At 37.1% G+C, this 13,686-nt stretch overlaps 1 protein-coding gene across 1 annotated transcript in view; it reads right to left on the reverse strand.

Moving 5' to 3' along the window:
- Nucleotides 1-13,686, reverse strand: part of MAN1A2 (mannosidase alpha class 1A member 2) — a 184,331-nt gene that overhangs the window by 141,442 nt on the left and 29,203 nt on the right. Inside the window, exon 2 of the mRNA XM_003793819.2 lies at nucleotides 2,750-3,005. Within this exon, the coding sequence (XP_003793867.1) occupies nucleotides 2,750-3,005 (256 nt within the window). The remainder of the gene's footprint in view (nucleotides 1-2,749; nucleotides 3,006-13,686) is intronic.

The following is a 13,686-nucleotide window of genomic DNA, read 5'->3' on the forward strand; positions in this document are numbered from 1 at the left end:
TGAATGCTATAAAAACTGATCTGTTACATCCATTAAATGAGACCTTGACAAATCTGCTTGGTCTCGCCTCCTCTTCTTTCTCGTGCCCATTCTCTTTACAGGCTGGGTCCCCCTCGCCCCCCGAATAACCGTGTCCCGCAGGACGGGACAATCCTTACACATTCTCCTAGACCTCTTAATTAGTATATTATTCACTTAATATTCATAACAGTGTGAACACATGCATAATGATGTTTAATTTCAACCTACTTAACAGAAAAAAAATGAGTGTAATAGACAAGTTCTTCTTCTTGGGAAGGAAGATGTCTGTATGACTATCAGTCCTTTGGGGAACAGTGCCCCTTACCTTACTGGGATTGTGACAGAACTGTCAGTCAAAGGGCCACAGTTCCACCCCCAATAAACTCAGCCTGGCTATTCCCTTACACCAGAGATCACCAAACTTTACCTCTGCTATTGTAACAGAAAAGCAGTCCAAGAAAATATGTAAGTAAATGGGCATAGCTTTATGTTTAAAAACAGGGAGCAGGCAGAATATGACCAACAGATTGTAGATGGTCAACGCCTACCCTAGACAGTGACCAGGTACATGCAATTCGGGTAGGGACAAACAAGTTATTTTTACACATATTGGCAAAGACAGCAGGAGACAAAGGGACTCTCTCATTTTGTGATTTCAAGGTCTATGTAACATATGATACTAACTTTTCTTCCAACATGGAGAAATTAAACAAAAGTAAAGAGACAGACAGATACATAATACTGACAATAACATCTACAGACTTAGATTCAACCAAGCCTGAAGCCCTAGTTTAAAGCCACTAAACTACTATTTTTATATCAATTAGTTTAAGCTAAGGAGTTACAATATAAGCAGTTCTAAGCTATGCAATTGCAGAGTATTTAATTATATATAGCAGCTGAATTATATAATAGTAGATTATGGTGTATCAAAAAACTTTTCATTTAACAGCAAACTATTCACTGAAACACATTTCCCACCTTGTTTTACCAAGCCAACATTACTCAGGTAACAAATTTAGGCAAAGACATAACAAAAGGCTCAAGACCAATATATCTCAAGGAACACAAATACAAAATTCCTTCAGAAAATTAGCAAAATATAAGGAAGGTATTATACCATGACCAAGTACAGTTTAGCCCAGGAAAATAAGATTAATTTAACATTCAGAAAATAATCAATGTAATTCTATGTTAAGAGAGTAAGAGAAAAAAACATAATCTAGACAAAAATGAAGACAAACTATCACGCTTAATGGTCTTTATGAAAAACTAAATGCTTAACCTCTAAATTCAGGAAGAAATGTAGTTATGTCCATTCTTGTATTTCTTTTCAACAATGTACTGGAAATCCTAGCCTCTGCAGTAAGATAACAAAAACATATAAAAAGTAAAAAATCAAAAAGAAAAAAGGAAAAGTACTTCTATTCAGAAAGGACATGATGACTATGTACAAAAAAAATCCCAGGTAATCTACAAAAAAGCTATCAGAATAATGACTTCAGTAAGGCAAGAAGATACAAGTTTAATAAAGTAACATCAAATGTATTTCTATATGATGAGTTCTGTGAGGACTTCTAGCAAATTACTGAGCCTAACAATTGTCTTGGGATCCTGTGAACACACACTAGTTATCCGTCTGAATTGCTATGTGTATGAGAAAGCATTTCAATAAATTATGACATCTAAATAAACCAAGTCAAGCATCTAAAAAATAAAATCTATCAATGTTTCTCCTCAATAGTGTTCAAAGAAAGTGTCCTTGAACAGTTTGTATGTATATATATATTAATAAAACATAGATTCTACAGGTGAGGTAAAATCAGAGTGTAGCTCTATTTTGACTCCATTGAGGTCAAGGTTTTATAATAATTTAAGAGTCCAACTTAAAATATCTGCTAAACCTATCTACGTAACTGGAATATATCTGAAGAGATACTTGATTATTTGAAGTAAATCTTATTTTATGATAAACAAACCTTTTGAAATACTACTGATGCTATTATACTTTAACAAAACCTCTGTCTCTGTACCAGTATAACTGCAAACCTCCTCCAGAGCTCTAATGAACAAAGTTTAATTCAAATATTCACTAGATATTTCCCTTTGTGGTATTTTTATCTCTAAGTTAGAGAATAACAAATGGAAAGACTTCTCAGGATAAATAAACTAAAAATTTTGAGATCAACTCTTCCTCATTCTTCAATCCAGGGAAACTCTTTGAAAGGAATGTGCTATTATTCTACAGTATGGTTGAGGGGCAAGTATAATGACATATTCCCTAAAAGACTGCCATATAATACTAACTCTTTAGAAGCACATTTATGAGATTTGTATAGTATATAGCAAAGTCTTTTATAACTGAACTTTTAATTAAGAAATAGCTTATTCAAGGAGAAATTATACATGAATCTATTATTTATAAAATCAGAGTTTTAAGAGATCTCTTAACACAGGTGAGTGATGTAACTATTCAAACATTATATATTTAAGTGCCCAATAATTATATTAGAATCAATATTAAGAAAAAGACTGAGTTCTAGTCCTTACTGCCAACTTGGAAAGTGAACTACAACTATGAGCAAAGAAAAAACAAGATAACGAGATCAACGAATGACAACATAGTGTGTGTGTTGTTTGTGTGTGTGCATGTATGTGCGCACACACACGTGCATGCAATCAAATACATATCCAAAACTACTTCACATCATAAATCTCAGCTCATTACCTCTTTAATTTTTTCCCTTTTCTCTCTTGTATCATTATCTTCTGGGTCTCCACCATTTATTCCTATAAGGTTTGGAATAGGAACTGGTGGCAAGGGCTTCTTCTCTTTACTCTTTATTTCTTGAGCTACCTTGTTTTTCTCTGTCTGAATTTCTGCTCGAATTTCCTCTCTTGACTTTTTTAATTTTTCTTTTGCTTCTTCTAGTGCCTTCTCATGATCAGCTCGAATTTTATTTCTCAGACGTTCTTCTTCTTCCCTGTAAGAAAAGGAAAAGAAAAAGAGAGAGAGAGAGACTGGTAAAAGTGGCCTTCTTATGAACTTCAACCTTTAATTAAGTATAAAACTTAAAGGCTCCTCCATCAAATCCTGATAGTTGTTTTCTTCTTTTGCCATTAAAAGGTAAGGATATTCAGTGATTCACTGGTCTGCCCAGAAAATAAAATACATATAACTTGATAAAAAAAAGAAAATGAACCTAGGATGAACTTGAAGAGCAAACGCTTTATACAGTAGAGCAGCAGTCCCCAACCTTTTTGGTATTAGGGGCCAGCTTCATGGAAAATCATCTTCCACAGATGGGAGCTGGAGGGAGGATGGTTTCAGGATGACTCAAGCACGTTACATTTACCTTGGATCATCAGATGTTACATTCTCACAGGGAGTGCACAACCTACATCCCTTGCATGCACAGTTTACAGTAGGCTTCACGGTCCTATGAAAACCAAATGTCCCCACTGATCTGACAGGAAGTGGGGCTCAGACAGCGATGCAAGAGAAGTGGCCGTAAATGTGGATGAAGCTTTGCTCCTTCATCAGCCGCTCACCTCCTGGCTATGTAACCCCGTTCCTAACAGGCCAGGGAGCAGTACCAGCCTACAAACCCAGGGGTTGAGAACTACAGCAGTAGAGGAAGAGGAAACCCAGAAACAAAGTTATAATTTCAAGGCTAAGAACAGAGAAAACAGCATTGAGTAAATTATCATAGATGCATGCAAAAAACAGAGAGGAGTTAAAAACTAAATGGAAGAGAGAAAACAACAACTAAAAAAAAAAATAGAATTAATCATCTGAGAGAGGGTAAAAATATAAATATAGGGCCAAAGAAAAAGCTAGACGAGAACGACAAGAGGATGGGAACATGTTCATTTATGTAGTACAGTATATGCTTCTAAAACTTTAAATTTTGAAAACAGCATAGATTACTATCAACTATTACTTCCCAAATCAGCTAATGATGACTATTCTAAGGGTAAACACCTAACCCAGCAGTGACCAGAGTCACCTTTCCAGAAATTGAATTCACTATCTGAAGAAGGCTGGACTTAGAACACTGCTGATGAGAATATAAAATAAACTTTCCACTCAGAAAAAGTAGATGTTTTATTTAAAAAGGAAATATGCAATAATCATAGAATCCAGCAATTGTACTCTTGTGCATTTATCTCAGAGAAATAGACTTGCTCACGCAAAAATCTATATATAATCCAGTCACAAAAGACAAATACTATTTATACAGTATACTTAGAGAAAGAAAAACCCTAGAAACACAAAGAAAAATGATAGTAGCCAGAGGCTTGGAGTAGGGGTAATGAGAAGTTAACTGTTTAATGGGCAGAATTTCAAGATGCAAGGTGAAAAGAGTTCTACAAATGGATGGTAGTGGTATCTACACAATTTGAATGTATTTAATACCACTGAACTATAAATTTTAAAATAATGAACACAATAAATTTTATACTAATTGTACTACGTATTTTGCCATAATAAAAAAAATGGGAAGGAAATCTATATACAAATGTTACAGCAGCTTTATTTACATCAGACAAAAAGTGAAAACAATCCAGATGTCCTTCAACAAGTTAACAGTTAACCTGTGGTATATCCACACCGTGGAATGCTACTTGGCAATAAAGGTAAGTGAATTATTGATACATACAACTTAGAATCTCCAAGGCATTACTGTGTGAGTGAAAAATGCCAGTATCAAAAGGTTGTATACTATATGATTCCATTCACATGACATTTTCAAAGACAAAAATGTAGAGAAGGTGAATATATGAGTGGTAGCCAAAAGTTATGGAAGGAGAAGGGGTTAACCATAAAGGAATAACAACAGGAATTTTTTTGAATGATAACATTATGACTTGTAGATATTATTTGGATTATGGTGGTAGTTATACAAATACGTACATGTGTTAAATCATAAACCTATATATTAAAAGCAAAATATCAACTTATAAGATTAAAAATAAAATGTTAACTGAACAGTTCTCTTTTATTTATGAATTGATTTATATGAAAAGTCTCATAAATCCATAAAATCAAATCATTTACACATATACAAAAAAGTAAAACAAAATAAATATTAAATATTCAAAGAAAAAGAAAATTGAATTGCTAACAGTACAAGGTGCTGATAAATAAAACAGGAGACAGAAAAGTGGGAGAAGGGAACACAGCAAGGAGAATCAGGAACATACAAGATCATTCCACAGGGAAGAATCCACGGGGACTGCGGACAGGCTGGATGCGGGAGGAGTAGGCCAGGGAAAAACCAAGAGTGGGTCCTGTGTGAATTCAAGAGGAACTGACTTGTGGCTGATCTGCAGGAGACTCAGGCAGATGAGGTCATCATTAGCACATAGGTGCTAAATAAAATCTTAGATCTAAGATAACCAAGGCAGAAAGAACCCCAGAGCCTTCCTAATTCCTGCCCCACCTCTTCTCAACAGAGTATACTGTGACTATCCCCAGAGAATAAATAGTAATCCACCTATGCCAATCAAGTATTTCCCAGCTATGTTTGCAGCTAGGGGTGTGGCCACCTAACTCCACTTCAATCAGGGATACCAGGGACCATTTTCCTTTATGGATTAAAAAATGGACAGAACCAGTTGAGAAATGGGCTTTTTTGCTGCTGTCTAAGCCTACCCAACCACCTATCCCTGTCTTCAAATGTAATTGTGAAGCCTACAGCTATGATAGCCATCTTGCAACCAAAAAGGTATAAGCCTGAGAAAAAATGGCCAATACGGTTCAGGACAAAAGAAGAGAAAGAAGTAAAAGGCTTGCAATAGTTAAGTTGCTGCCAGGGCCCTTAAATGCCTGTCCCCAGATACGATTCTGCAGAATAACTGTCAGTTGGGTATTCTGTCACTTGCAGCTAAGAATCTTCTCAACTCAGCTATTCACTGTGTAAGCATGCACCCAGACTGGGGCCAGCAGGGGGCCTGGGACTGAGGCACAAGGAGGAACAACATCAAACAAGGAAGACCAGTTCTTTCTAGGTCAGTTTCCATCCTGAAGACAAGTAGGGGGATGGGCAGGGCGGGGGGGGGGGTCTTCACAGGAAACCAAGCTTTCTCTGTTCAAATATTTTCTCAAATTTTGCTTTAGCAGCTGAACTTACAGATTTTAGTCTATATTAATCTGTTATAGATGTATATTTAATAGACATATTTAATCTATATTTTATTTCAATCTATTTATACCAGCTAGGTCACTTCTTTTGGGATATTTTTTCTTGAATGATCTATCTTTTCTTTACATATTTTTAAGATTTTTTTTAACTCTGATATCTTCAACAGACAATCATGTTGACTTCCATCTGAAAATATCTTTTTTCCTTTTCATCACTGGTTTATATGTCCCCGTGTAATACAGAATTTGGCCTTGGCCAACAAAAAGTCTAGGCATTATCCTCAGCTTCTGAGAATGTATCTGTCATACTGATATAAGTGCCCTTGTTTATAGTGGGTGCTGGCCACACCAAATCTTCAAGTAGGGTTGGCCACATCTAATAATCTCAGGGAAACCGATGGGGGCTCTGAGTCACACAGTATCAGTCCATTTGGAGACTGAGTTCTATAGGTAGTCAAGCAATAAATCAAGCATGCTAACATAATGAAGCCTCCATAAATACCTGAACACTGAAACCTGAGCAAGTATACCAGGTTGGCAACCTGTGTACTGTCACACATCGGTGTGGAAGAACATGTCCTGACTTCACGAAGACAGTAGAAGCTCCACATATGCACTCTTCCTGGACTTCACCCTAAGCAATTCTTCCCTTACCTGCTTTGTTCGTTTTGGGTTTTTTTAATTGAAAAATAAATTTATTTCAGATTAATGTGAGGATACAAACAACCAGGTCAAAATATTTGATTTTGTTAGGTAGAATCCCTCTTGCAGTGATGTTCCACACTTAAAAGGGGCCTCCACATATACACCTCCACATTGTGCCCACTCAGTGAGAGCACTCCAGGTCTCCTCCCATTTTGAATTGAAATGAGTTTTCTCCTATGTGAGCGTGCATTAGATTGTCTACTGGCTTCCTATTACTATTGAGCGCATTGGATATTTGCTTTACCATTCTTCTGATACTTTACTAAAAAAAATGTGTCTCAACTCCATCCAGGATATTACAAAAGATGTGAAGCCACTATCTTTTTATGGCTAAATAGTATTCCACGGTATGCATATACCACAATTTGTCGATCCATTCCTGGGTTGACAGGCATTTAGGTTGTTTCCACATCTTGGCGGTTATAAACTGAGCTGTGATAAACAATCTAGTGCAAATGTCCTTATGATAAAATGATTTTTTTTCTTCTGGGTAGATGCCTAGTAGTGGGATTGCAGGGTCAAAGGGGAGATCTAATTTGAGTTCTCTGAAGATTCTCCATGCTTCTTTCCAAAGAGGCTGTATTAGTTTGCAGTCCCACCAAGAATGTAAAAGTGTACCCTTCACCACATCCATGCCAGCATCTGCAGCTCCTTTAGCTGTTTTAATCTGTATCCCTGTGATCTGTAATCCTTTTATGAGTTTAATGGCTTTCAGAGAGTTCTGTGACTGCCCTAGCAAATTACTGAACCTAAGGGTAGTGCTGGAAGCCCTCTGAATATGCAGGTGGTGTGAGAAGTTAGAGGAGTCTTGTGGAAGACTTCCTCAAGGTGTGAAGTCTGGCTGACTCTGGGTACCGTCAATAAAATCTAGTTTTAAATCTACAAGTTCTCATGATATTTCAAATTACTCTTTTCAATTTTATCTTAAAACCTTTATGGAGGCTCGGCGCCTATAGCTCAACCGGCTAAGGCGCCAGCCACGTACACCTAAGGTGGCGGGTTCGAATCCCCAGCCCGGACCCGCCAAACAACAATGATGGCTGCAACCAAAAAATAGCCGGGCGTTGTGGTGGGCGCCTGTGGTCCCAGCTACTTGGGAGGCGGAGGCAGGAGACTCGCTTGAGCCCAGGAGTTGGAGGTTGCTGTGAGCTGTAATGCCACGGCACTCTGCCCAGGGGGACAGTTTGAGGCTCTGTCTCAAAAAAAAAAAAAAAAACCTTTATGGAATATCCAAAAGTGAGTTAATTTTTGGTTGTCTTATTTTTTGTCCTTCAGCACATCCCTGATCCCTGAAAAGCAAAGGCAAATGACAACAAAACTAGTTATTGTAACTTAGGGGTACCAGGCAATGGTTTAGTCAATCATGCAGATTATCTTACTTAATTCTTATACCAATTTATGAAGTAGTCTGTATTAAATACCACATGACTCCACCTTATTATGAAAACACTAAGGCATAAAGAGAAAAATGAAGTAATTTGTTCAGGGTCATAGGCTACTAAATAAAGCCCAGCTACAAACAAATGCATTCTGACTTCTTAAACATCATGCAAATACTACATTTCACATGACAGATGAATTTTATTTAAGAATTTCTTTCCTAGCCTAGGCACAGTGGCTCACACCATTCTGGGAGGCCAGGGCAGGCAGACTGCCTGAGATCAGGAGTTTGAGCCAGCCTGAGCTAGAGTGAGACCCTATCTCTAAAGACACCTGGGCATTGTAGCAGGCGCTTACAGTCCTAGCTATGCAGAAGGCTGAGACAAGAGGACTGCTTGAGCCCAGGAGTTTGAAGTTGCTATGAGCAGCAATGCCAGAGCGCTCTACTGAGGGCGACAAAGTAAGATTCTGTCTCAAAAAAAGAACCTGTGGCTCAGCACCAGTGGCACAATGATTAAGCGCCAGCCACATACACCGAGGCTGGTGGGTTCAAACCCAGCCTGGGCCAGCTAAACAACAATGACATTAAAACAAAAAATAGCTGAGCCTTGTAGTGGGCACCTAGAGTCCCAACTACTTGGGAGGCTAAGGCAAGAGAATTGCTTAAGCCTAAGAGTTGGAGGTTGCTGTGAGCTGTGACACCATGGCAATCTACTGAGGGCAACATAGTCTCTGTCTCAAAAAAAAAAAAAAAAAAAAAAGAATTTGTTTTCTATTAACGTACTGATACTAATAACTGTCTCCTGTTATCCTCAGTTCTAGAGTCCTCAAGTTTTAGCTAGGCCTGCCCAAGCTTCTAAAAACTCTACTTTTCAGTCTCTCTCACTGAAACTGCAACATACAATTTGTATGTGTGATGAGACATTAAGTTCTATCTTGCTTAAGCCACTGAAGCTTATTAGTATCTGAGTGTTAGTTTGACAGAAATAAACAACAGTAGATTTCCTTCTCCAATTAGAATATTTAAATAAATCATGTTTAGAAGCACTCTGGATGACCCTAACTTACATAAGAGATACATGAAATTACACTGAAATCCTGTATGACAAAAGTATAGGTGGATAAATTCACTTTCTGAAGCTCTACTAGAGCTTTCTTTACCCGTTACCTACAAACATGAAGTTTCACCTATCCTTTAAAAATAAATAAATAAAAATTCCCCTGCAAACTGTCTCTATTTCACCTTCACCGACGATGTCTCTCTTCCTTCTACCATCATGCTTCTCCAAAGACACCACACTGGCTGTTTCTACTTCCTACACTTCATATCACTCCTCCATTCCTCCATAGGTAAAAACTGATTGCTAAGTTTCTCCTTCCTTGGAAACTCCCTCCTCCTCAAACCTGCCTTTTCAACAGGCCTCTGATTATTGGCTTTACCATCTTCAACACATCCAACAAAAGTTGTATTCCATCCTTTGGGTCACTTCTGCTCTTAATCTCAGTCAGCAGAAACAGAAAGGGATACAATTCATTCCTAACATCAAAACTTCAAATCAAATGAGAAAAAGAATTTCTTCATTTCCTAAAAAAAAGGAATCCTAATAAAAGGAATCTTCTAAAAACCACTGTAAATATCACTATTAGTAGTGAAACTAGAGAAGCAATTCCCTTCAAAATGAAGGGTACAAATAAAGACTCTCCTTATCACAACTTCTGTTGACTAAGCTAAAAGTCCTAGTTAGCAAAATAAGAAAATGAAAATAAGCAATACTGACCAAAAATACAGACTAGCATAAAAGTGCATGAAGCAGCTGATGAAGTGGAAGAAGCAACTGAGGACAACATAGAAACTCCAGAGACTCCAAAAAAGAGGATACCAGGCATCTGACAATTAGTCTTTTCTAGTGAAAAAATGCCTAGTATACTGAGTGATACAGCCAGTGTTGAGAGTGGTTTCTTCACTTACATTTGTAATAAGAATAAGAAACAGACCAAGATTGACTCCTTTTTCTAAAGAATAATTAAACCATGAGAAAACAGCAAAATGTATTAATTTTGTATGATTTTACTATTTTCATTATACATGATTTCATAAGATATTCTCTAATAAAAGCTGTAACAAGTCCATGTATGTATCAGTACAGCAGACCTAGTTCCTTATCCTGTCCACCTTCATATGTTGACTTGTTTGTTACAGTCCTATGGGCAGTCAACTTACAGAGGTTCTACTATATAAGAAAAAGAAAGCTGCACCGCCCCTTTCCTGCCACTCCTCCCACCAGCTACAAGATGGCATCTCCCCTTGTACTGTTCTTTGAGGGAATTTTGACAGCAGGCTCAGAAAGAGCTGTGTCCAGGCCCCATTTAAAAAACTCTTTTTCCACAAGCACTATAATTTCTACTTATAAAATACAAAAGAATCTACAAATTATTATAAATAAGGATATAGCAAGAAAGGAAAGGAAACTACCTAGCAGACACTGGGTACTCAGTAAATATAATGTCCTTCCCTTCCTATCTACTGGGTCTCATTTTTCTAGACTCCAAGAAATCATGCTTCTTTAGATACATTCCTTCTTCTAAGGTAATGCCACTGCTCACACTGGCTTTCATGTACATCAATTACTTCTTTACTACAATTTGCAGGCCATGAAGTCTTCAGATTTAGAACCAAGAAACATAAAAGCCCTTAAAGACTTTGGCAAGTAACTATTTTCAACCATTTAAGTAAATTTTACTAAATTGACTTTAACTAATCTCTAAATTCTAAGAATTCACCATTACTCCATTTACTGACTAAAAAACATGATGGTGGTGCTTGTGGCTCAGTGGGTAGGGCACTGGCCCCATATACCGAGAGTGGCTGAGTCAAACCAGGCCCCAGCCAAACTGCAACAAAAAATAGCCAGGTATTGTGGTGGGCACCTATAGTCCCGCTACTCGGGAGGAAGAGGCAAGAGAATTGCCTAAGACCAAGAGCTGGAGGTTGCTGTGAGCTGTGATGCCATGGCACTCTACCAAGGGCGACACAGTGAGAGTCGTCTCTAAAAATAAATAAATAAATAAAAAGCATGATGAAGTGAGTCAACAATGCAAAGCTATCTTTTAAGAGACAAATTACAATGACCTATATTATCAAATTTTTAATAGTTGAATAATAAATAACCCTCTCAAACATCCTATATTTTAATAATATACAAAAGAAATTTCAGAGAATCCAAGAAAGTATGCATGTGCCAACACATACAAAAACAGATGAAATGGGGTGAAGGGATGGTCATCTATATTCCAGACAAATGGAAAGCAGAAAACAGCAGTTGTTGCAATTTTATTCACAGATACAATAGGCTTTAAACCAACAAAAGTAAGAAAGGATAAGGATGGTCACTTTATATTTGTTAAGGGTAATACTCAATATGATGAAATTTCAATTATTAATATTTATGCACCCAACCAGAATGCACCTCAATTTATAAGAGACACTCTAACAGACATGAGCAACTTGATTTCTTCCAGCTCCATCATAGTCAGAGATTTTAACACTCCTTTGGCAGTGCTGAATAGATCCTGCACTAAGAAGCTGACCAAGAAATTTTAGATTTAAACTTAACCATCCAACATTTGGATTTAACAGACATCTACAGAACATTTCATCCTAACAAAACTGAATATACATTTTTCTCATCAGCCCACGGAAGATACTCCAAAATCGATCACATCTTAAGTCAGAAGTCTAACCTCAGCAAATTTAAAAGAATAGAAATTATTCCTTGTATCTTCTCGAACCATCATGGAATAAAAGTTGAACTCAGTAACAACAGGAATCTGCAGACTCATACAAAAACATGGAAGCTAAATAAACTTATGCTGAATGATAGCTGGGTCAGAGACAAAATTAAGAAGGAAATTACCAAATTTATGGACCAAAACAATAAGGAAGACATGAATTATCAAAACCTCTGAGACACCGCTAAGGCAGTCCTAAGAGGGAAATCTGTAGCACTACCAGCCTTCCTCAAGAGAATGCAAAGAAAGGAAGTTAACAACTTAATGGGACATTTCAAGCAACTGGAAAAGGAAGAACATTCCAATCCCAAACACAGCAGAAGAAAAGAAATAACCAAGATTAGAGTAGAATTAAACAAAATTGAAAACAAAAGGATTATACAACAGATCAATAAATCCAAAAGTTGGTTTTTTGAAAAGGTCAATAGATAAAACCTTTGGCCAATCGAACCAGGAAAAAGAGAATGAAATTTCTAATCTCATCAATTAGAAATGGTAAAGACAAAATAACAACAGACCCTTTAGAAATTCAAAAAATCCTATAGGATTATTACAAGAAACTTTATTCTCAGAAATATGAAAATCTGGAGGAAACTGACCAACACTGGGAAGCATGCCACCTTCCAAGACTTAGCCAGAAGAAAGTAGGAAATGTTGAAAGGCCTATATCAACTTCTGAAATAGCATCAATTATACAAAATCTCCCTAAAAAGAAAAGCCCAGAACCAGATGGCTTCACGTCAGTCAGAATTCTACCAAACCTTTAAAGAGGAACTAGTGCCTATATTACTCAACCTTTTCCAAAATATAGAAAAAGAAGGAATACTACCCAACACATTTTATGAAGCAAACATCACCTTGATCCCCAAACCAGGAAAAGACCCGACAAGAAAAGAAAATTGTAGACCAATATCACAAATGAATATTGATGTGAAAATATTCAACAAAATCCTAACAAACAGAATCCAGCAGCACATCAAAAAAATTATACACCACGACCAAGTAGGTTTTATCCCAGGGTCCCAAGGCTAGTTCAACATATGTAAATCCATAAATATAATTCATCACATAAACAAATTAAAAAACAAAGACCATATGATTCTCTCAATTGATACAGAAAAAGCTTTTGATAATATCCAGCATCCCTTCATGATCAGAACACTTAAGAAAACTGGTATAGAAAGGACATTTCTTAAACTGATAGAGGCCATCTACAGCAAACCCACAGCCAATATCATATTGAATGGAGTTAAATTGAAATCGTTTCCACTCAGATCAGGAAGCAGGCAAGGTTGCCCTGCCCATCGTCGCCACTGCCTTTAACATTGTAATGGAAGTTTTAGCCATCGCAATTAGGGAAGAAAAGGCAATCACAGGTATTCATATAGGGTCAGAAGAGATTAAACTTTCACTCTTTGCAGATGATATGCTTGTATACCTGGAAAACACCAGAGATTCTACTACAAAACTCTTAGAAGTGATCGAGGAATATAGCAGCGTCTCAGGCTACAAAACCAACACTCATAAATCGGTAGCCTTTAGATATACCAACAATAGTCCACCTGAAAAAAACAGTCAAGGACTCTATTCCGTTCACAGTAGTGCCAAAGAAGATGAAATATTTGGGAGTTTACCTAACAAAG

Source organism: Otolemur garnettii, unplaced genomic scaffold, assembly GCF_000181295.1.
Source record: "Otolemur garnettii isolate 467f Iridium unplaced genomic scaffold, OtoGar3 scaffold00073, whole genome shotgun sequence".
In the NCBI taxonomy this organism is placed as follows: domain Eukaryota; kingdom Metazoa; phylum Chordata; class Mammalia; order Primates; family Galagidae; genus Otolemur; species Otolemur garnettii.